Source organism: Chionomys nivalis, chromosome 4 (assembly GCF_950005125.1).
Source record: "Chionomys nivalis chromosome 4, mChiNiv1.1, whole genome shotgun sequence".
Lineage (NCBI taxonomy): Eukaryota > Metazoa > Chordata > Mammalia > Rodentia > Cricetidae > Chionomys > Chionomys nivalis.
The window spans coordinates 7,437,997-7,462,538 of NC_080089.1; the positions used below are offsets into that span (position 1 = coordinate 7,437,997).

General features: G+C 40.4%; 1 protein-coding gene across 2 annotated transcripts in view; it reads left to right on the forward strand.

Moving 5' to 3' along the window:
* Positions 1–24,542, forward strand: part of Pdgfd (platelet derived growth factor D) — a 215,166-nt gene that overhangs the window by 165,026 nt on the left and 25,598 nt on the right. For both annotated transcript variants that reach the window (XM_057768565.1, XM_057768566.1), the window contains exons 4-6: positions 16,228–16,290; positions 18,174–18,218; positions 20,784–20,982. In XM_057768565.1, coding sequence (XP_057624548.1) covers positions 16,228–16,290; positions 18,174–18,218; positions 20,784–20,982 — 307 coding nt within the window. The remainder of the gene's footprint in view (positions 1–16,227; positions 16,291–18,173; positions 18,219–20,783; positions 20,983–24,542) is intronic.

Sequence of the window (24,542 nt, forward strand, 5' to 3'; positions counted from 1 at the left end):
GTAATCCAGTCATGGCACTGTAAGCTGTTTGATGACAAAAGATGGCCAGATGGGACTCTTTCTCCCCCATTTATTTGAAAACTTCCTTATAATTGCCTTCATATATTTTAGGAAGTTTCCACTGTACTAGGTTTCCATACCACCCATCAAATGTCCCTCAATTCTAGCTGTCTTTTCTTGCATTCCCTTCCTCAATACCTCCCATCACCTCCCCTCCTGATACTCCCTTTCCTGTCCCCATTCCACCCTAAGTCGACCCATAAGATCTATTCTATTTCTTTATCCCAGTGAGATCCAAATGTACCCCTACTCCCTTCTTCTATAGCTAACCTCTCTGGATCTGCAGAATGTAACGTGGTTATCATTTACTTAACAGCTATATCCATTTATGAGTGAATACATACCATATGTGTCTTTCTGGGTCTGGCTATTTCACTCAAGATGATTTTTTTTCTAGTTCCACCCATTTGCCTACACATTTCTTTTAATTTTTAACACTTTAGTAATACCTCACTGTGTAAACATACCACATTTTTCTTTATCCACTCTTCTGTTGAATGACACTGAAGTTAATCCTAATTCCTGACTTTTGTGAATATAGCAACAATGAACACATTTGAACAAATGTCCTTGTGGTAGAGTGAAGGGTCTTTTGGATATGTGCCCAAGAGTGGTATAGATGTATCTTGAGGTAGATCAATTCCCATCTTTCCGAAGAACTGCCACACTGAATTACACAGTGGCTGTACAAGTTTGTACTCCCACCAGCAATGAATGAGCATTCCCCTTATTCCACTTCCTTGCCAGAATGAGTTGTCAGTTATGTTATTGATCTTAGCCATACAGACGGGAGGAAGATGGAATCTCAAAGTAGTTTTGATTTGTATTTCCCTAATGGCTAAGGACTTTGAACATTTCATTAAGAGTTTCTCAACCATTTGAGATTTCGCTATTGAGAATTCTCTGTTTAGATTTGCACTCCCGTTTCTGATTGGATTTTTTGTTTGTATAGCTCGTTTCTTGAGATCGTTATATATTTTGGATATTAGTCCTCTGTCAGATGTGGAATTGGTAGAAATCTTTTCTCATTATATAGGTAGCCATTTTGTACCATTGGACTTATGGAAGCTTTTCAGTTTCATGAGGTCCCATTTATCAATTGTTGATCTTAGTGCCTGCACTATCTGTATTCTGTTCAAAAAGTCTTCTGTGTCAGGCTATTCCCCACTTTCTCTTCCATTAGGTTCAGTATATCTGTATTTCTGTTGAGGTCTTTGATTCATTGGAAGTTGAGTTTAGTGAGGGAGATAAATATGGATCTATTTGCATTTTTCTACATTCAGACATCCATTTTGACCAACAACATTTGTTGGAGATTCTGTCTTTTTTCCACTGTGTATTTCTGACTTTTTCAAAAATCAGGTATCCATAGGTTTGTGGATTTATGTCTTGGCCTTTATTTCAATTCTATTGATAAACATCTCTGTGTATATATCAATATCATGTTGTTTTTATTACTACAACTCCATAATACAACTTAAAATTGGTGATGGTGACTCCTCCAGCAGTTCCTTTATTAGTCATAATTATTTTAGCTTTCTGTTCTTGTTTTTGCTGCATGTGTGCATGCATGTATGTGTGCGTGTATGTATGTGTGCATGTATGTGTGCATGCATGTATGTATGTGTGTGTATATGTATGTGTGCATGTATGTATGTGTTTCCATATGAAGCTGAGAATTGTCCTCTCAAGATCTCTGAAGAATTGTGTTGGAATTTTTATGAGGATTGCATTGAATCTGTAGATTTCTTTGGTAGGACTGTTATTTTTCATATGTTAATCATACTGATCCATGAACATGGGAGATCTTTCTATCTTTTAATATTTTCTTTAATTTTTTTCCTCAACAACTTGAAAATTTTAACATACAATTCTTTCAGTTGCCTGATTACAATTACCCAAAGTTATTTTTTTTATTTTTATTTCATGTGTATAAGTTTTTTTTCCTGCATGTATGTCTGTGTAACACTTGCATACCTGGTGCCCATAGAAGCCAGTCAAGAGTGTCAGATCCCTGCAAAATGAGTTACAGACAGTTGTGAACTGCCATGATGGTACTAGGAATCCAACCTAGATCCTCTAGAAGAACAACCAGTGTTCTTAAGAACTGCACCATTTTTGTGGCTTTCCAGTGGTTTATCTTAATAGAAAAGAATTGTTCACAAATTTTCATCTTCACTAGCTTCTCAGCAACACATCATAGAGACATCTCTAATAGAATTTGCTTGGTGTGAACTAAATTTTCTCTGGTCATCTGTTTGAGGGAGAAAAGAAAAAAGACATGCCAGAAACAATTACCAAAGTCGTATTTTTATGTTTTGCACTTTTCTGCATAACCCCTTTAAATTTCTGTCATTTCAAAAGTTCATGCATTAGTGAACTTTTCTGACAGTCTACTGGAGCATGATTAATAAGAGCCTACAGACAGAAATTGGGGGTCAACCTGAAGGTCAGAAAAGCAAAGCAGCCAGCCACTGGCTCTTATCTCTACCTCAATCTGAAATGGTGATCCTGCCTCCAGGAATCTCAGAATGAGACTGTCTGTCAGCTTTCTCTTCCCAGTTTATATTCCTCTCTAGAACTAGAGTTAAAGGCATGCACTGCCTGATTTCTATGGTATATTAGTGTGCTATTGGGATTAAAGGTGTATGTTGTCACTGCCTGGCTTGAAGACTGACCAGTGTGGCTGTTTTACTCTCTGATCTTCAGACAAGCTATATTTGTTACAGTACAAATAAAATATCCCTATAGTCTACCTCTTCTATTCCAGTATCATTATGTTTTCAGCTCATGGTGCAAAATGAGTAACTGCACATTTGTTTGTTTGTTTGTTTGTTTTTGATTTGGGTAAATAATTTACCTTGTCTCTGCAAGCTCACCTGGATATCTCAGATCTCATGTATTGTCTCATAGCTTGCTCCAACTTACTGACTACACATTTCTTAGAACTCTTAAGTATCATGTTTTATTAAATTCCAGAGGTAAAATAAGATTTTCTTCCTTTAAACGACAGTCTTTAATTTTTATTAATATTTATTGTCAACTTTTGGTATGCTCTATACTAAATGTCTTTGACTCAGGGATGGAAAGATGAGTCAACAGTTTAGAGTGGTTGGTACTCTTGCAGAGGACCTGAGTTTAGTTCCCACACCCCCGTCAGGTGACTTACAACCATCTGTAACTTCAGCTCCAGGTCATCAGAGAGCCTCTTCTGGTCTCTGAGGGTACTTGTCCACATGGTCACAAACACACTAAGACACAGATACATAAATGAAAATAAACAGATCTTTAAAAAAAATATTTGCCAGTAACAACTGCCCTTCCTTCTCATATTATTTTTAGAAGTGATTCATTGATGATTAGTCAAAGTATGCTCCAACAAAGGATGCTTGTTGAATGAAAGCTTGTTGTTTCTGTGAGCTTAGCATTTGTTTTATCCACGCCGCAGACGCTGCTGTATTATCAGTTCTGCATGTAGAATTCTGGCTTCCTGACAGAAACTCGAGTGCTGTAGAATCAAAAGGCTTTGTTATAAAAAAATCTCCCCTGTGGAGTGATCTTTTTCCTCTGCCTTCCAGGTTTAAAAATATTTGACATTCCTGCAGTAGGTCATGAGAAGAGCACACAGTGCTGTGAGTGGGCAGGGAATTCATTGGAGGGATAATGTTGATAGTCTATTTGTTAGTTGTTATCTCATGGATTCCAACAATCATTTAGTGTATCTTTCTAATTGCAGAGGAAATACTTCAAAGCAATAACTCAATCAAGAAGCAAAACTTTGATGAGCAAAGATATTTATTTTCTTCCTCTGCAGGGTGAGCATAAAAGAGCAAACGAAAGAAAAGTATTCAAGATGATGAAAAATATTCTATGAAATGTCCTCTGAAACTTTCCTAGTGGATGTTTTCCTTGCTAAGTTAAAGGTTGTTTTAGTTACAAGTTTTGAGAAAATATAAGTAACTGCATATGTTGTGTGGCGGTAGTGAATGTATTTGTCTAGCAATGTGTAGTCAATGGATCATGTGCTCAGACCCAACTTAGGATGAAAATGGCCAGCTATTCTGAGTGAGATGGGACCAGCTGAACACTCCAGATTTGGAATATAGGCATGGCAAAAGCTGTCTTCAAAACACAAGTCCCCAGCTCTGCTCTAAAGGGGTAGGAGAAGAATCCATTTTGGACATTCCTTGAAGGTGCTCAGTAGCATGAGTTCTAATGAGTCAGGTACTGGGGAAAACGCTCGGAGATCAGAGTGATGAAGGAGCAAAACCACAGCCAACTTCCCTGCCTTAGCACGTCTTCTCTCTGCCCAGCCATATCACTTCCTGTCTGTCTGCACAGACCTCCAGACTTCTATGGTTAGCTAGTGGCTAGCTCCACCCCTTGATCTTCAGGTGAGCTTTATTTGTACAAAGAAGATATCAACACAGTACTCTGTAATTGAATGTGTGACAAGCTCATTCTGCTGAGTGAGTGGAGCATTTATTCACTTAAAAGCCTTCTGCTCTCTTTCCCAGATGAACGCAAAGGAACAAATATCAAAGGCTAAGTTATCTCAAGAACCCCCTTCCATAAATGGAAAACCCCATTGTGCCTTTTTCTTTAGTAGCAAAGATAGCTCTTGAAAACTTGTGTTATCACTTGCTTGATTTGCTTTAAATCTGCAGGTAAATTGTTTTCAGAGCCTAACTAGTCAATAGCTGTCTAGCCCTAATTTAATGGCTAATTCCATGTTTTATGACTGTTCTTTACTTTTTTTTTCAATTCATAATTTTCCCTATTGAAGTTATTTATGTTTTATGACAATTTTAATATTTTATGGAGTTGAATGTGTCAGTCTTTTTATTATTTTGGTTTTAGATTGTGCTTACAAAGGCTTTTTTTAATTATTTATTTCTTTATTTATTTATTAAAGATTTCTGCCTTCTCCCTGCCACCACCTCCCATTTCCCTCCCCCTCCCCATCAAGTTCCCCTCCCTCATCATCCCTAAGAGTAATCCGGGTTCCCTGCCCTGTGGGAAGTCCAAGGACCACCCACCTCCATCCAGGTCTAGTAAGGTGAGCATCCAAACTGCCTAGGCTCCCACAAAGCCAGTACGTGCAGTAGGATCAAAAACCCTTTGCCATTGTTCTTCAGTTCTCAGTAGTCCTCATTGTCAATTATGTTCAGCAAGTCCGGTTTTATCCCATGCTTTTTCAGACCCAGGCCAGCTGGCCTTGGTGAGTTCCTGATAGAACATCCCCATTGTCTCAGTGTGTGGGTGCACCCCTCGCGGTCCTGACTTCCTTGCTCGTGCTCTGTCTCCTGCTCTTGATTTGGACCTTGAGATTTCAGTCCGGTGCTCCAATGTGGGTCTTTGTCTCTGTCTCCTTTCATCGCCTAAATGTTTTTCTTAGGGTTCACCTTCTTAATTAGCTTCTCTAGGATCACGCATAATAGGCTCAACGTCCCCTATTCATGGCTAGAAACCAAATATGAGTGAGTACATCCCATGTTTCTCTTTTTGGGTCTGGCTCACCTCACTCAGTATAGTGTTTTCTATTTCCGTCCATTTGCCTGCAAAATTCAGGAAGTCATCGTTTTTTACTGCTGAGTAATACTCTAATATGTATATATTCCACACTTTCTTCATCCATTCTTCCATTGAAGGGCATCTAGGTTGTTTCCAGGTTCTGGCTATTACAAACAATGCTGCTATGAACATAGTTGAGCATATACTTTTGTTGTATGATAGGTGTTCTTTACTTTTTTCCTCTGTGTAAAGGGGAGGGGTGCTCACGAGTGTGTGTGCATACACCTGGAGAGGCACTAAATTGAGGATAAAGTATAGCTGATTCTCAAGGCATCGTTTGTCTTGCATTAGAGGTCATTGTGGTGCATCCTAGAACTCTTCCTTGCATAATATCCTGTACCAGGCTTTCTCTTTCCTGCCACCTCCCAAATCATAACATGGAGATTTATTAGTTTTGAATGTTCAACCTAGCTTAGGCTCGTTTCTGACTATCTCTCTTAGTTTGAATTAACTTTTTTCTTTTTACCTAATTTTTAACCTCGGACCTTTTTCTCTCTTTCTTTCTTTCTTTATTTATTTATTTATTTATTTATTTATTTATTTATTGTTAATTTTCTTTTCTTCTATATATTCTTGTATCTCCTGGCTGACAGCTGGCTGACTGACCGAGGGTGTCTCCCTCATTCTCTTCTCTCTTCTTCTTCTCTCATTCTTCCTAGCCTAGATTTCTCCTCCTATTTATTCTCCCTCCCTCACTGCTCCACCTATCCTTTTCCTGCCTAGCTATTGGCTGTTCCACTCTTTGTTGTAATAAGAGCGGCAGGGCTGCGTCTCCGGCACCCGGCCGCCCACATGGCTAGCTTATGCCCCGAAATAATTACATGGAAACTGTATTCTTTTGAACACTGCCTGGCCCATTAGTTCCAGCCTCTTATTGGCTAGCTCTTACATATTGATCTAACCCATTTCTAATATTCTGTGTAGCACCATGAGCTGGCTTACCAGGGAAGATCTTAACCTGCGTCTGTTTGGAATGGGAGAATCATGGCGACTCACTGACTCTGTTCCTTTCTCCCAGCATTCTATCTGTTTACTCCACCCACCTAAGGGCTGGCCTATAAATGGGCCAAGGCAGTTTCTTTATTAAATGAAAGTAACTCCTCCATCATTTCACCTTTTTTTGTTTAAACAAAAAAGAAAGGCTTTAACTTTAACATAGTAAAATTACATATAACAAAATGGTTATCAAGCAAGAATTACAGTTATAATATTTATATCTATTTTATCTCTTATCATAACTAAGGAAAACTATAACTATCTATCCATTCTTCAACTCCATCAAAGACTCCAGAAGGATATAATATTACCTAAGTAAACAAGAAATCCAAAACTCTAGAAATGACAGAGACATCTTGCTGCCTGGACAGTCACCCAAAGTTCTTTTGTACTGTTGGGGCATCCATCTTCAGCCTTCAGGCCCATAGTATCCAGCAGACATTTTCATCAAGCAGGAAATTCCAAAGACAGTTCAGTCACTTTTTGCTGTGTCCTGCAGAATGTCTCGCAGACTCTCTTATGAGTCAGGAACCCCGAAAGACCATCTCACCTTTAGGCAAGTTCAGCAGTCCTCTTTCTGCGGGTTCTCTGTGTCCAGTTTATGCAACAGTCCAGGCAAGAGCAGTTTCTTGCCCAAATGGCTATCAAACTCCTTAAGGAGCCTCTTCGGTGCCCATCTTCCTCTTGAAGTAGATTGGTGCTGCCAGGAGCAGACGTGTCTCATTATCATGAAAAGCCCTAAATTATTAAAACAGTTATATTAGATCAATCAGACTCCTTAGGCAGGTAAGGTGAAACAAATGCAACACATCTTTATAATTAACCACACAGTCTTACATCGTTAAACAAATACAACATAAAAAACATAACATACCTCTACACAGTTAAAGTAATATTCCACAGCATAAACAAATGTAACACATCTTTGCCTAATTAAAACAATACTCCACAACAATACTCTATTTAGTAATTTACTAAAAGGTTATTATCTTCCAACAGGGAATCCGGGAATGAAAACGTGAAGGATATAATTTAATAGCAGATAAGACTTAAAGGATGAATGATCAGAGGCATCTTCTAATCAATATTTTTCTCTTATATTGCTATATTAAAGTTTTATCATTTTGACAAGACCACTCTGACCTACAAAACTAGTTCCAGGACAGCCAGTGCTACACACACACACACACACACACAAACTTTGTCTGAAAAAAATATCATTTTGTTATTAAAATCAGATGTTTGTGATGAAATGTTATGAAATTTTGTGACATAAGAACAAAAAGAAGAAAGCAGACCATCTACCATTCATGGTTAACTAATATCAGTGCCATTGTAAATATGTATTTTAGGTCTGCTCAGTCAGACACCTGTACATTTTCTATCAAAAGTACATGGTATCAAAACTGACCATCTATTGTCTTTGCATCTATGATTTCATTTTAATTTTATAGATATTAATCATTTGTACTTATCCATTTACCCTTATGCTTGTAATTTTGTTTTGATATCTTTTGGATTTACAGATCTTCTACAGATACAGTGTATATGTTTTATGTTTTTCAAGTTTGACTTTTGTGGTTGGAAATTTTGCTTCTAGGACTGGTTGAGAAGATGCCTTTTACTAAGTCTGATAACCTGACTTCCCTCCCTGGGGTCTATGGTGAAAGGAGGGCACTGGCTCTGACCTCCACACATAGATGAGGGCATATGCACCTACACACACATGTATAGACACACAAACACACACACACATGCATGCACAAATATGCACACACATGCACAAATATACATACACACAAAGAAAGCAATAAATATAAGTAAAATTTCAAATGAAATATTGCTTCTTTAGTGCACTGATATAAAATACTTATCTGTATTTAAGATTTCAGTTCTATGTATCTCCACAATTCTTTCCTCATATAAATCAAACTGTATTTACTGTGCTATTTAAAACTGAGTATTAGAGTATCATGTTTGCTTTTTAAATTAACCCAAGGAGTGAAAGGCAGGGGATGAGGGAATATGCCAACAATGTGCTTTATTAACAAAATATAACAATAAACTTTTAAATATGAGGGAATGTGCTAAGAAAAATACTATATTAAATGAAATGAATTATTCTTATTATATGAAAGCAATGTAGATTGCAAGGCCTGTGATTGTAGAATGATTTATAGAATAGTTTGAGCTGAAAAGAGCAGATGACTACAGATACACTGTAGTTCCTTGGGGTCTAACTCTAACACTTGATGGGGAGGTATGATGTGTGTCACATTCAGCTCTCTGAGCTCAAGTTTTTCATCTCGAGAAAAGTCATTTTCTCCCTACACTAAGGTTCCCATCACACCCGTGTGGCAATCCCCTGAACAGATTGGGGGAACAAAGCGACCAAGCCATGGGCTTCCCCCATTCTGTGATGACTACTGCAGCTCAGAACAGAAGATAAGGAAACAGATCTCAATACACACCAGATCCCAGGAGTTAGGAAGTGGTTATCTCTGCCCGGGATACGACATGGCTGTTAAAGTGTTTAGATGAGTGTGTTTTAACAAAGAGCAGAAATGTATTTTTTTTTAGACACTAGGGTGTTTTGATACATTTCAAATGCTTGCTCAGGGTTTGTTCTATTTCAGTATCACTTCAGGTGACACCGAGGGCACTGCTCTGGTAAGAACACTCATAAAAAGCAGTGTGTTTTATCTAAATTATCATGATGTTGTTTGAATCATAGAATCCGTGCTCTTACCTGTCAGAGAGCAAGCTGCCTGTTTTCTGCTGCTCATCTAGAAGCCAGGAAAATAGGAGTTCAATCTGAAAACATACCAAAGCCCTTGAGGTTGAGTATAAAAGAAAAGACTATGGTCTCTCCATTCTAGTTAATAAAGTCATCAGCAAAGGAATAAGAGATTAATCATTCCAGACATTCCTTACAACCTCAACAAAATTAAATGGGTTGACAGGGCAGAGCACGAGTGACCTGGATTGAAGATGTGTTTAAGGAGACCAAGGGTATTCTCTAAAGTCTGATATTTCGGCAGACAGCTAACTGCTGAGGAGCCAGCACCAGCAACATTTGAGGGAGGTGCTGCCAGGCAGAGAAAACAGCATCCAATTACGGAGAAAAAAGCTCAACCTCAAGGCTCTCTAAAGGACCTTAAAAAGCCATTGTTGACATAATGGAGTCTTTGAGAAAAGCCAAACACCAAGTCAGAGAGGACAAAGCAATGACATCATACAGGCAGAAGGCACAGGTACTTCCTGCAAAAGCAGGCAAGCCGCACTGAATATCTTGAGTGGAAGACTGCAAGGATTTGATGCAATTACAGCATCCTGCTGGCTGACACCGGAACATGAATATTCAAGTAGGAGTGTCAGGCAGTCCAGAGGCTTGCCTAGTATTTTGACTTGATAGGGTGGTTTAGTGGAGGAGATGAGCAATGATCACACAGGATGTATTGAGAAGTTATGTCTCCCCCTTAGGCCAAGATTCATCTTTCAGGTCTAAAACTTCAGAGGCTTGGTATCTTGATCTCATAAAGGATGCTGTTCCCTTTTATAAACTCATTTTCAACATCTCACTTATAAATGATGGCAACTTAACACAGAAACTAGCTTTTCTTAAATGTATCTTATTTGTGTGACTAACAAAAGATGCAGCTTATCTGTAATGAATTCTTTTATCAATTGTTCCTTCTCCAGTCTCTGACTGGAATTCTGTAGCTCACACAGTGAACAACCTGGGAATTCTTCACATCACGTCACGTTTGTCTGGGAGCTTATGCATGAAAGCCCTTTTATACTTTGAAAAGACCTCATACATATTCTCTCTCCCGTGTGTGTGTGTGTGTGTGTGTGTGTGTGTGTGTGTGTGTGTGTGCCCATGGTTCCCATGTGTGAGTTTGTGGAAATCTGAGGACAGCCTCAGTTGCCAGTTTTCACACTCTGTGGTGGAGACAGTTTCTTAGTGATGAATGCCAGGGATTCTCCAGCCTCCTCCTCCCTTCTCTCCATAGGAGCTCTGGGATTAGAAATGCACATCTCTAGGCTTGATAAGGAGAGGGCCAGGGGAGCCAGACAAGGGCCAAGACAGTCTCTGCTAGTAGCCCTCACCAGCCAGAGCTGAACAAAAGGTCTCAGGGGAAACCACAACTCAGAGGCAGCCAATCAACAGGTGCCCCCTTAGCCTTCTGCTAGCCCAGCAGTTGACCACTGTCTCCTGAAAGTCAAAGATAACTTTCCCTACCCTGACAATGGAAAGTCCCTAACCAAGAGAGCCACCCACCAGTCAGCACCAGACTAATCTCTCCTCCCTGGAATTCCCCTAACCTGTCTTAAAAGGGGGTCTGCAAGCCTCTTGGGGTCACCATTTAGCACCCCAACTTGTTGGCAGCTGTTTATTGATAAAACACTCATACTGACTGCATAAGTGACTGGGGTTTTTTATGGGATTTCTCGCGAACCCTAACAGTCTTATGTCAATTCTAACAATTCAAACCCAGATCCCCGTGTATGTATGACAGGTAGACAATTTATCCCTAACCAACAAAATGCATAAGTATCCATATAAGAAAACAAATTGGAATCATGGAATTCATTAAGTCCTGCCATCCTCTGGAAGAAGACTTCAGAGATGCACACTCCTCACTCCTCTTTCTGTTCTTGTGTCCATCTTTCTACCCTACCCTGTTCTCTGGCTTCACTCAAAGGCAGCTACATCCCAGAGCCTGTCACATGTCTCCCCAAGTTATATATGACCCACTTATTTTTTTTGTAAATTTTTAACAATGAGGAAATTGGGCTAATAAATCCTGAAACTATTTCTAGTTCTGAAATTTTAAAAAGCCATTCTGGATTTCACACTGTTCCTCTAACTCATCACTTAATTATTATCTTCTTTGAGGAGAAAGTTCCCAAATCCATCTCAAGTTTCAGTCTCTGGTGAGATGGATCACCTAAAGGAAGCTTCCTCTGACTGCTCTCACCTGTACGTTGTGTACAGATCTCAGATACCAAGTTCAACTTCTTGGCCTTCTCTGGGAACTAACCTACTTACCATGCAAGATTCCAGGTCTTTTGACAAGGAAATTTTTTCATCCTACCTTCTTCTCTTTATGTTATGTACAGAAACATTTTTTTTTAATTTTTATTGAGCCCTGCTTCCCTTTCTTCCTTTTCCCTCCCTTTCAAACCCCTCCCAAGGTCCCCATGCTCCCATGCTCCCAATTTACTCATGAGATCTTGTCTTTTTCTATTTCCCATGTAGATTAGATCTATATATGTCAAGGGGCATTTAGGTTGTTTTCAGGTTCTGGCTATGACAAACAATGTTGCTATGAACATAGTTGAGCACATGTCCTTGTGGGACAATTGAGCATCCTTTGGATATATACCCTTACTGGGCCTTAAGGAAGGTTGTTTCCTAATTTTCTGAGAAATCACCACACTGACATCCAAAGGGGCTGTACCAGCTTTCATTCCCATCAGCAATGCAGGAGTGTTCCCTTTACCCCACAACCTCTCCAGCATAAGTTGTCATCAGTGTTTTTGATCTTGGTCATTCTTACAGGTGTAAGATGAAGTCTCAGAGTTGTTTTGATTTGCATTTCTCTGATGACTATGAAAGAATCATATGTTACAACAACAAGAAACCGAGGTTCTGTAACTGCTTTGAGTAAAAGATTTAACTCAATGATAAAAAGAAAACGGGGGGAATGAAAGACCCTACAGACCTCCTTCTCAGAACCCGCAGCTAGCAGGCTCCTGGGAGAACATCCTGTTTGCTTGAAAAGATTCTCAGGATCAGCAGCTAGCCTGCTCTAGTGAGAGGAAAACAGGATATCTATAAGATAGGACATCTACAAAGCAGGATGACTGTAAAGTAGGATATCTATAAGATAAGAACAGGATGTCTGCTGCCAGACATCCATGCTGGGAGAGGAAAAACCATTCATGCCCCCCGCCTCATTCCGATAACCACGCTTCTGCTTCTGTAAAACTTGCTTTTGCTGCCCTCTTTCCTATAAAAAGACCTCCTCCCAGTCTGCAGGTGCGCAAGTCCTCCCTCTGAAAGACTTTGCCGCCCGCAGGTACCTGTGTCTACCTAATAAACCTCTTGCAATTTGCATCCGTGGGATCTCAGCCTGTTCCTTGGCTTCGGGGAGATCTCCTCCCGAGGGAAGGTCTTCTTCGAGGGTCTTTCAACTAAGGATGTTGAACATTTCCTTAAGTGTCTTTCAGCCATTTTAGATTCATCTGTTGAAAGTTCTCTGTTTAGGTTTGTACTCCATTTTTTAGATCGGATTATGTGTTCTTTTGATGACCAATTTCTTGAGTTCTTTGTATATTTAGAGATCAGACCTCTGTCTGATGTGGGGTTAGTGAAGATCTTTTCCCACTCTGTAGGCTGCTGTTTTGTCTTGTTGATTGTGTCCTTTGCTTTACAGAAGCTTTTTAGTTTTAGGAGGTCCCATTTATTAATTGTTACTCTCAGTGTCTGTACTTCTGGTGTTATATTTAGGAAGTGGTCTCCTGTGACAATGCGTTCTAGTGTACTTCCCACTTTCTCTTCTATAAGGTTCAGTGTGGCTAGCTTTATGTAGAGGTCTTTGATCCCTTTGGACTTGAGTTTTGTGTATGGTGATAGATACGGATCTATTTTTATTCTTCTACATGTTGATATCCAGTTATGCCAGCACAATTTGTTAAATATGCTTTCTTTTTACCATTAGATATGTTTTGCTTCTTTGTCAAAAATCAAGTGCTTGAAGATGTATGGATTAATATTCGGGTCTTCAGTTTGGTTCCATTGGTCCTCCTGTCTGTTTTTATGCCAATATCAGGCTGTTTTCAGTACTGTAGCTGTAATGGCTTAATTAAAAATGCTGCAGATTCCCAGATCCCCCGTGGCTGCAGTGGCAGAAACTCTGTAGGTCCCCGAGTGGAGCAGGCAGCTGGCCACAGAGCAGCCTGTCCCAAGCAGGGACAGTGCAGGAGACCATGCCGCCATGCCTTAGGTCTCTGAAGGTGGCTGGTCCCAGGCAGCAGGTGAGAGACAGACAGATAGGCACGCAGTGCAGAGTGAGGCTGGATATTTATTTACTGGATTATGGAAGGGAAAAGGAGAAGTAGAAGAACAGAAAGAGGGACAGAGAGAGAGAGAGAGAGAGAGAGAGAGAGAGAGAGGAAGAGACAGAAGGGGGAAAGGGAGAAGTAGAGAGAGGCAGAAGCTGCCTCTCAGAGAGGAAAAGGAAGAGACTCATGCTGCAAGCTGCAAGCAGGAAGGAATATCAGCCTGCCTCAGCAGATGGGGAGGGAGTTGGCATGGCTTGTCTCTTAAAGAGACAGAACTGATAATTACAGTAGCTCTGTAGTAGAGTTTGAAGTCAGGGATGGTGATGCTTCCAGAAGTTCTTTTATTGTACAGGATTGTTTTGGCTATCCTGGGATTTTTGCTTTTCCATATGAAGTTGCGTGTTGTTCTTTTGAGGTTTGTGAAGAATTTTGATATCACCCCAACTTCTTTCCAGGTACAATTGTCTGCCACCTTCAATGTTATATGAGCAGAGATTTATCAGAGAACTCAAATGAGTTTAGTGATTTCAAAGTCCTTAAGGGAAGAAATGGTGTTTTCTTTTGAGTCAGCCTCACTTTAGAGGCTACACTCCAATGAAACAGGGAATTCGTAGATGTTACTCACACAAGTGAAGGAAAACTGCTCATGAGGTCACGTGTTGGGCAGTTTGTTTTCTGGGTGACAGTGTGTAGTCTGACCTTTGACAGTTGGGGCCTAATGTGAGTTTCTCATGCCACCTAGGGTTAACTGATATAGTTCTCCAGCCTCTGCACTTCCTGTGTCAAGGTGTGATTTCTCCTTCTCACACAGGCTGTCACTGTCTTGTCACCTGCCCTTAGGCCCTTGCCAGAAGCCTAATAAACAGGGCTGCCCAGTTTGAGACTTTTAGGACTTCCAAAACTTTGAACTAAATAACTCTTGTTTTACTGTTAAGGACTCAGATTAGAATATGTGGTTATAATAACAAAAACCATGCTTACAGACCTGGCAGTGTATTCTTCCACAACACCCCTCGCCTTTCACCCAGTGCTCTCTGCTTATCTGCTTCTAAGAGGTTCCTGTAAGCCCCACTCTGCCTTTGTTTGGATACATCATTCCACTATAGGTCTTTCTAATCCCTATATTCACATCTCACACTTTTTGCTGTTTCTTTTTTTTTATTCACTGAGGTTGGATTAAAGGATAATCAAGAGCCCACCTCATATGTGATCCAGTTCTCTCTAGGTGAGCAGCAGACGTTTCCTTCAATGCCAACTTTTTTTATTTATTTATTATGTATACAATATTCTGTCTATGTGTATGCCTGCAGGCCAGAAGAGGGCACCAGACCCCATTACAGGTGGTTGTGAGCCACCATGTGGTTGTTGGGAATTAAACTCAAGACCTTTGGAAGAGCAGGCAATGCTCTTAACCTCTGAGCCATCACTCCAGCCCCAAATGCCAACTTTTATAACAAAAATTAATTTCATTATGACCCATCAAAAGATACACTTTCATGTCTCCAAGATGCAAATGAAATTTAGACCTGATTCTCAGCTCTCATTCAATAAGCACACTTAAGCAAATAAGGTTTCAGCTTAAGTCACTGAATATGTCTTAGGATCATCACAAAATGCCTCAGACTCAACTCAGTCCTCAGTCTGGAAAATTACCAGGATGACTTATTTTCGCTGAAACAAGAAGCTTCCTGTGACATGTAGAAATGGTAGGCTCTACTCTCCTTCCCAGTGTGTGTGTGTGTGTGTGTGTGTGTGTGTGTGGTGTGTGTGCTAGTGCTGGAGGAATTAATGTGAAAACAGCATGCAAATGGAAGCTAAGTTTGTCTCTGTGGAGAATTCTTTCTGTGGATGCAGTAGCTATCACAAATCCTCTTAGGCTTGTCGGAGATAACTTCCTTAGGCTGGCTCTGTTTTCTGCCTGTTGTCAGAACCCCAGCAGCCATCTGCCCCCTGCCATTCTTCCTGACATTTGTTAATGGAGTCCCAGACAGCCTCTAAGGTTAATCTTTGAAAAGATCATTGCTGCTGAGGACTGGCTTAGCAGGCAGAACTGAACTTGATTTAGAGCCTAGTTTAAACCAAACGCACATCCAGAATGACAATAATTATTCTTTCTCTGTATTAAGCTCTTATTAAATGCCAATTATAATTGCATAATTACTACAGTCAATTCCTGAAACAGTTCTGCAATTTAAACACCCCAGCAAATTACAGATGAAGAAGAGAAGAATTAGAGGCTGAGAAGGTCACTCGAGGTCACACACCTACCGATGGCCACGTTGAATTGGAACTTCTGTCTGTGCATTTCCTGTTTCTCCCATATTTTCATGACAGTGTTGGCACAGTGTTTGGAATGGAAGGGGCTCTTGGGGGCAGACGCTTCATAGAAATGGTGATCCGCTTGTTAATAATGTAGCCCTGGTCTTGTTTCCACTTCATTGGAACAAGATTCAGAAGCTGAGATGTTGCAGCCTTGGGTAGGGAATTGAGCGGAGGGATGACGGATGTGTCTTTACCTTCCAGGAAGATTTCCAACCTGAAGCAGCCTCAGAGACCAACTGGGAATCAGTCACAGGCCCTATCTCTGTGAGTAATTTATGATTCTGTTGCCAGTGAAAGAACTGTTAGATGAGCTCAGATAAGCCTCAGAGGAACCACAGCTGCATTAAGAACTCTGGCTTGACTGCAGTCCAAATCCCAGGCAGTTTGAGCACCTCTGTTTCTTTCAGGCACAGCCCCATTGGCTCCTTTTTAACATTTGCATTTTCAAGAGTCTTTTCGGGCTGGGAAGCTCTCAGTGTTTATAGTAAGATGACTTAAGTGAAAATCAGCCATGCACAATTCTCTGACTGGGACATAACACATCTTACCCTGCAGCTGTAAAACAGTTCATGGCTCATTCTATTGCTGCAAATTTAGTCATCTCTCAGGATGCTGGCCCCCTTAGATAATTTGCTTTGCATGGGAAGAACAGATCTTACCTTCACCAATCCTGCCTGTAGAACTTATGCCATATTAAAATATGAGATAATAAAGCCAAGCCCCTCTCAGCCAGGTCTAAGCATGGTAGGCGAGTGCCTGTAGTTCTAACACAGTACCATCTGGCTGAGTCAGTGATCCTTGAAGAAGAGGAAGTAAAAAGATTGTAAGAGCCAGAGGTAGAAAAACAGTATTTTTCAGATATGATAAGAAGGTTACAAACAGTTGTAACTGAATCAACAGTAGCTGGGATTGCATGCACAAGGCCTGCACACGGTCAATCCACACAAAATCTCTCCTCAGCTGAGGAGCAGTTGGTGGCTTCTGGAGATCAGGGAATCAGTTTTCTTAAGGCACCTGCATGGCTTCTCATAGAGTGGGTTGTGCTACACCTGAGAATATACAGGCAGCACTAAGTGGACTTGGTAGGTATTTCGTTTTTGTTTGTTTTGGTAAGAGCCCATGAAATTGGGAGGGAAAGTGCTGAAGAAATAGTGAAGGAATTTGAAAAGAAGGGATGGGGAAGGAATAAAAATTAAAGTAAATTTAATTCAATTAACATTGTAATTTATCCTCATAAATAAAGAAGAGAATCTCAGTGAGACCACATCCTATACATGTATGATATTATCAAAAAGTTAAAACCAATAGTGCATTAGGGGACTAGATAGGAAAAGAGTACTGAGGATCTGATGTTGGTGTTCTGCATCTCACATGCTCTGTGCTTAGCTCAGTTGAGGCAACTCTGTCAGGTGGAGAACATCAGAACTAGGAGGGCATCATGGAGACATCCCTCAGGCTAAGTAGAAAAGCAAGGCACCTATCAGCCTGTGCCTAATGACAGGGACTCCACACAAGAGGGGCCTTGGAAGCCAGATCCGAGGCTGCAGGACACACAGGCTTCTTTTCCATCTCACTCATAGCTACTCAGGGTGGTCTGATTCTTCCTGCTCTCAGTGCAGAGCCAAACCGTTTACATGGCCTTTACCTAATTAAGCATAATCCAGGCTTTAAACAGAGGGGAGACTGGCTTATCCCTTCGGAAGATTTGGCAAAGTTCATTCCTGGTCAATATTTACTGGAAACTTCTGGTTTGAGTTCTGGGACTTTAATCCTATTGGAAGAGCATGAGAACCGAAAGTGTTCTGTTTGTTGTTTCAATTAATTTTCCTTAGTATACAGCGAGAATGAGTTTCCGGGCTACGTATTATACACACATTGTGTATTTTGCTCTCATCCTCTCCCACCACTCTCTTTTATCCTTCCCCTTTGTTGTCCCCTGCCTCTGTGAAAATGTTGTTTTTTACATCTATTTAGAACAGTATGATGGATTACTAGAACAACTATCAATTTTTATGTCAACTATATTTTGTTTTGTTAAAACTAGTTCAGAGGTTATTTTTTATGCAACAGGCATGCTTTTGTGGTAATTTTAATTTAATTAACATTTTAATTTAACATTCTTATTTATCTTTATAAATTTATAACAGAAGCTCAATGAAACCAAATGCATGGTGCCGTTGAAGGAGATACATGTAAGTGGCTCTCTCAAAATTTTTAAAAATGTTCACTTCAGAAACAAACAAAATCTTGTAGATTCATTAGCTCACTTAATGTGTTCTTAATTATTATTCTGTGTTTCCCAAGTCCCTACATAGAATGTGGAAAACAGCCAAGAATCTCATTCAGAGGACCAAGTGTCAATTTTACCTGTGGTTTGAATTTTTCCTCCAGCTCAGTGTTAGAGGAGATATTGTTGTCTCCATTTACCCCAATTCCATTCCAGGACTGAGAGTCCCTTGAGAGCTCATTCTCTGAGAAAGGTCTGGGTACACAGCATCACTCCAGGCATTGTTGGAGTCGTCTGAGAATGTTTATTGCATCCACTTTTCCCAGAACTAGAAAAAGAAGCTTTTACTTATATGTAAATGGTTTGATTGACATTCCTACTTTTATTTCAAAGCTTTAAGTGCTACAAATCTCATAACTTTGGCCAACTCATTTTGATTTGTAGGATATTAGACCCACATTGTGATATAAGGCTAATTTTGTGGTGAGTATGAGCCACTGGGGATGGAGCAAATGAGTATCCATACAGTGGAAATGGAGATTTGAAATTATAGTCTGATTTGTAAGTGTCATATACCCATAGCATGTGAATAGCAAGAGAGTTGTAGAAGACAAAATCAAGTGTCTCTATCAGAGTTAAGCTCATGTCACACACACACACACACACACACACACACACACACTTAATTTAAAGAACTACATTGTCAACAACTGAAGGAACAGGAGTTAGGTTGTTGCTTCCACCTTTAAGAGCAACTGTTGTTCTTGCAGAGGACCCAGGTTCAGTTCTCTGTAACCTCTGTGGTGGTTTATGACCGATTATAGCTCCAGGTCCAAGGACTCTACACCATTTTCTGACCTTTGTGGTCACCAGGCATGTATGTGGGACATATTAATACACTCATGCTTTGTAAAAACTCATCTCATATTCTTAAAATAAATAAATATAAAGTATTAAAAAAGAACTGAAGAAATCAATATGTCTGCAACTGGATGAAGGTGTATTATCATCAGCAAGATGAATATAGAGTGTGTCTTTATCAAACTGTTAACATATCCCTCTTATGTTGTACATGACAAATACCAAGTGACCAGATAACCAATTGCTTGTATATACCTGTGTGGCCCTGTAAGCAGGTGACGAAAGCACAGTGGTGGGGAAAGGACGAGAGTATCTCCTTATTTTGATGGGGCTTACTAAAAGTGGACATATTCATCAACCTATCTCCTGCCCCGCTGCACTTCCCAATTCCCACATTCTCCCTAATCCTCCTACAAAGCACAAAAGGAAACTGCTCCTAAGTCACACCAGTGATAGATGATTTCATTGGACTTCCTAATTTCACCAACGAGAGTGCAGTACTCTGAAAGTGGGGGATCATGGAGTCTTATGAAAAGACATATGAAGTGTAGGTGGCTGAATAGGGATGAATCAAAGGAACATGGGAGCATCCATGTGTAGCTGGAGGCTATTTCTATTTCTTACAGCTCCATTCTAAGAAGGCAAGTTTTCACTAATTTCGCTTTCCTTTAATGATAGGAAATATTTATATTTACCCATTGGGAGATCTGAGTTCCTTGGTAGTTTCTTTAAAGATGTTTAGATGATCATTTGAAGCTGTGTTATTTCTATTTCTCTATTAATGGGTCATGAATTTTCACAGAGATGTTCAACTCATGGCTCATTTACCTCAAGATTGTACAAGAGTTAGTGGTGTTTACAAACAAAGTAAGAATGTTTTATTTCTGGCAAAATACATAATCCTTTTCTCTTCTTTCTAAGATATTGTATTCACCATTTAAATAATATTCTGAGGCTCTTTAAATGACAACTGGGGTCATCGTTAAGCTATAGCAGGCCTTTCACATTTTTTTCTTTCGATATGCTTCCCATGTGAACCTTGCTCTCTTCAGAGAGTCAGTTTCAGGGCTAATTATGTTGTTGATGGTAAATAAGTTGGCTAAAGTGCCAGATTTTATTAGGATATCTCCAGAGTGTGATCAAATTCATCTCAGACCACATCTGCAATGGGAAATATTGTGGAAGTGGGGCACAGAAGCTCAGCATGAAAGAACAGATCATACCATCGAAAATTGCTTTAAAGGAACTTAGAGTTTATTATTATTATTAGCTAATTATTATGAATGATCTGGACTAGGAACCAAGAAATCAGATGTCAAATTTTATATTCTACTTATCCTGTATCTTTTGAAATGATCACAGCTCAGACGAGTAGAAAGTTTTATGACAATTACGTGTCATATTGCCATGTTATGATATTTTAATGATATATTGCGCTGCAGAAAGCAACTCTGTTCCTTAAGTATAGTTGTATGTCTTGGAACCCACAAGACTATACAGTAAATGTACAGCTGATAGACCAATAGGCAGATTCACAGGAAGTGTAGGCATTCTATTCTGAGCCCTGAGGGGGTACTGAGGCTGGCACTCTAGGCCCCCGATGTGTGTGATTGTTGTATTTCTTGCAATGGTCCCTTTCAAAGTACACTAAGCTGTGTGTCACTCTTAGGGGGTGTCCTATCACTCTTCATCAGTAACGGACCCAACGCTCACTGCTGATGCTCTGGACAAAACCATTGCAGAATTTGATACCGTAGAAGATCTGCTTAAGCATTTCAATCCAGAGTCTTGGCAAGATGATCTAGAAAATTTGTATCTGGACACCCCTCATTATAGAGGCAGATCATACCATGACCGGAAGTCCAAAGGTAAGACTCAGAGTCTTGGATGCTCTTCACTGGTAAGAGTGTTCCGAATAATAAGAAGAATCTGTGGTGTTGTCTGTTTAATTCTTTCCACTCTGCGAGTACTGTCAGTCCACTGTCACAGCTATCTGTCACAGCACTTTCAAATTAAGTGTGTGTTTTTCCAAACTATTGTTTGTATATGACTAAAAAAAAATCAACCACAACTTGAAGACCTTATCAAAAGTATCTGTGGCCTAGACAAATGGTTCAGGAGGTGAAAAGCTTGCTTCACAAACATCAGGACCCAAGTTTGGATCATCTGCACCCTGATAAAAAGTACATACCTGCAATCCCAGTCCTGGGGAAGCAGAGACAGCAGATCTCTGGGTTCACCAGTCAGCAGATATAGCCCCCAAATAGTGAGAAACTCTGCCTCAAAAAGTTAAAATCATACTTTAAAAAACGAGTCAGAAAGTGATTGAGAAAGACCCCTGGCATCAAACTCTGACCTCCACATGCACGTTCATATATGTCGACATACAAGATGCACACACACAAAAGTACACATGCATATAAATGACACACAACAGACATGAGATATCTCGGCTAGCTTCCTATATCTTAGCAGGTAAAACCTGATTTTACAGTGGAAGAGGCCAAAGTCAGAAAATGTGTGGGGGATCACGTGCTGGAAGCTGCGCGGTTAGATGACAATGGAGAAGAAATGAGCTTCCTGGCCTCTGGCTTATACCAGAATTGTCCATGTGATCAACTGCTGCGCTCTCTTGACAGCTGTCATTGTTGGCCTGGTGTGGGATTGCCAATGTTGGGGCCAGAGGACTTCTGTGAACAGCTAGGTCTCACTCTGTGGACCAGTTATCCATTCAACATTGGTTTGCTTAAACATACATTGCGTGCATGTTGGCCATACCCTCCTACCTCATCCTCCCCTTCCCATACCTCCCCCGCCTATTGACCCTCTAGTCCTCTGGCAGTTGCTTCTACAGTCAAGTTTTCTGTTTATAGAAGCTTGCATAACTATATGACGTCTAGAAACCAACAATGAAAAGAAAATGTGCATCTCTTTCTGAGATTTAACAATTAAGTTAACGCAATTATCTGTAGTCACATGCATTTTTCTGTGGCTGATAATGTTCACTTTTATCCATATCTACTAAGTACTAGGCACCTGTGTGACTTGTAGGCTGATAAGAAAAGGGTCCCAAAAGAGAATAAGAATTTACGGGATTATTTGAAAGCATATCTGAGCACATTTTATTGTAAGTTTGATGGGAAAAATAATGAGAAAGAAAGAGAAAGGAATGTTTATACAGAAAATTTGAGGACAAATAATAATTCTAACACTTTCAAAATCAGTTATATTTATCACACAGAAGACTGACATAATTAGAAAGAATGTGTGTTTAGGTGTGTAACTCTAGGAATCAGAGAACAACATGGCTACCTCTAGTCAAATTCCTGCAATGTACTTGCTTTATTTGTAAGATTTGTTTAAGTTTTGCTAACAAGTATCATAGGGTTTATGTCACATATATCTGAAGGTGTTCAGCCAAGACATGGCCTGTTTCCCATACTGTGTAATGTCAAGGATGTTTCCAGACTCTGAGTCCCGGCTGCTCCCACACAACCTATGAGAATGCTGAGCCCCAATGACTAAACTTCCGTCATGGTTTTCTGCTCCTGGCTTAGATCATAAATCTTACATACAAAGCATACACAGTTGAGGAAGGAAGAAAGAGGAGCAGGCACCCTGCTGTTATAGACACAAACATCCTCAGGGCTCAGACTGGACTCATTTCACAGATGACATTGGTTTATTTAAGGTGTTACTGTATTTGGTGGGTCTCCACTAGTCAACACTTAAGGAAGTACAATAGACCTAGGACTTGAAAAGCCCAGCAGAAAACATTTTGAAAACATGGTCTCAGACACAGAATCAGTAGTGTTGGACCCTGCCTTCAGGCTTCTCGGGGCCTCTTCCCTGCAAACAGTAAAATCCTTTCATCCCAGCCAGTCAGATGTCTGTGATGAGGCCAGTCTGGCCCTCAGAGTGAGTTCCAGGACAGCGGGGCTACACAAAGAAACACTATCTCTGGGCTGGGGGAAGGGTAGGGGCTGAAGGGGGAGAAGGGGTGTTAGATATCACTAATCCTGAGCTTTTTTTCCCCTGAAGATTATGTTGTATGGGAGACAGGAGACCTGGATTCAAATCCTAAATTTATATGGTTTTTCTTTTTCTTCTTTTTTTCTTAAATCACTGATCTTCTGTCTCTGGTTCCTATTGGTACCTATCAGCTGCTTGTGAGGAGGGCTATTCAGGGAACCCTAAAGAGCCCCAACAATTTGACACTTAGCTAGCTGTACTAACTTTCCGTTCTGAAATATGTGTGCATCACTTCCTTGGTGAACCTATGTTGTCCCTTACCCCGTCCCTGCTGTATCCAAAGTTGTGAGTACTTGAGAAACATAACAACAAACACAAAGAAAGCTTGTGGTTTCTTTTTTGGAATAAGCAATCCCAGGACCTTGTAGAATCTTTACTTTGCACAAATCAATAATTTTATGGGGTGTATTATAAAATACAGCTGTCTAGCCCCAATTCAGACGTGTTGCCTCAGAATCTTTGAGGGCAGAGATGGGACACTGATGACTTTGAGGTGTCCTGAAAGCCACCATGAAGAGAGTGTCCAGTCCGCGTCTCTAATGTGCATTTCATATATGATTGGATAACTGATGAATTTTTAAAGTCCTGAGGATTGTACTCGAGGCCTTGTACACATCTAACAAGTGTTCTGCCCCTAGCTCTCCCCTGCCATTCAGCCCAGTGTGTTTCTAAAATCTGTAGAAATCCACCCATAGACAGACTGTCACTTTGCTAAGAATGCCTTTGCTTACAGAAATAGCTGACCTTCCCAGAGCAGTCAAGGCAGTGTTCTACTTGACGTTTGTGGCAAAGTAAACAGCATTTGTCTCCCCTGTTGGTTTAGGTTCCATTCCCTAGCCTCCCGTATAAAACAGCCCAATGGCGGACTCACTCATAACTTTCATGTAACCTTACCAAGTCAGCACTGGCCTGCACTGAATGAACATGCTGATCTAATTGTGTGTCTGCAGACCACAGAGGAAGGGGAAGGCGGGTTTAGTATTTCAGCATGTGTTTTCTGCCTCTAGAACCTAAAATACAATCCCAGGGCTCATGTCGTGATGGCCAAGGGCGGATCAGTGACTAAGACATGAACACAGAAAAGCAGCCATGGGGTGCTGAGCCCCTCCTTTGAGATAAAACCAATAAATCCCCCACTGTCACAGGAAATGTGTTTATGATATTGTACAGGAAAAGAACTAGAATTTCTTTTTGTCTCAAGGGGTGGGTGCTCTATCTGGGCCTTGTGAATGCTAGGCAAGCACACTTCCTGAGTTATGTTGTTCAACCCCCCTTTTATTTCTTATGTTGAGATAGGAGCTCACAGAATTCCTCAGGCTAGCCTTAACGTCATTCTGTAACCCAGGAACACCTCAAAATTAAAACCTCCTGACTCAGCACCTCCCATAGCTGGGAC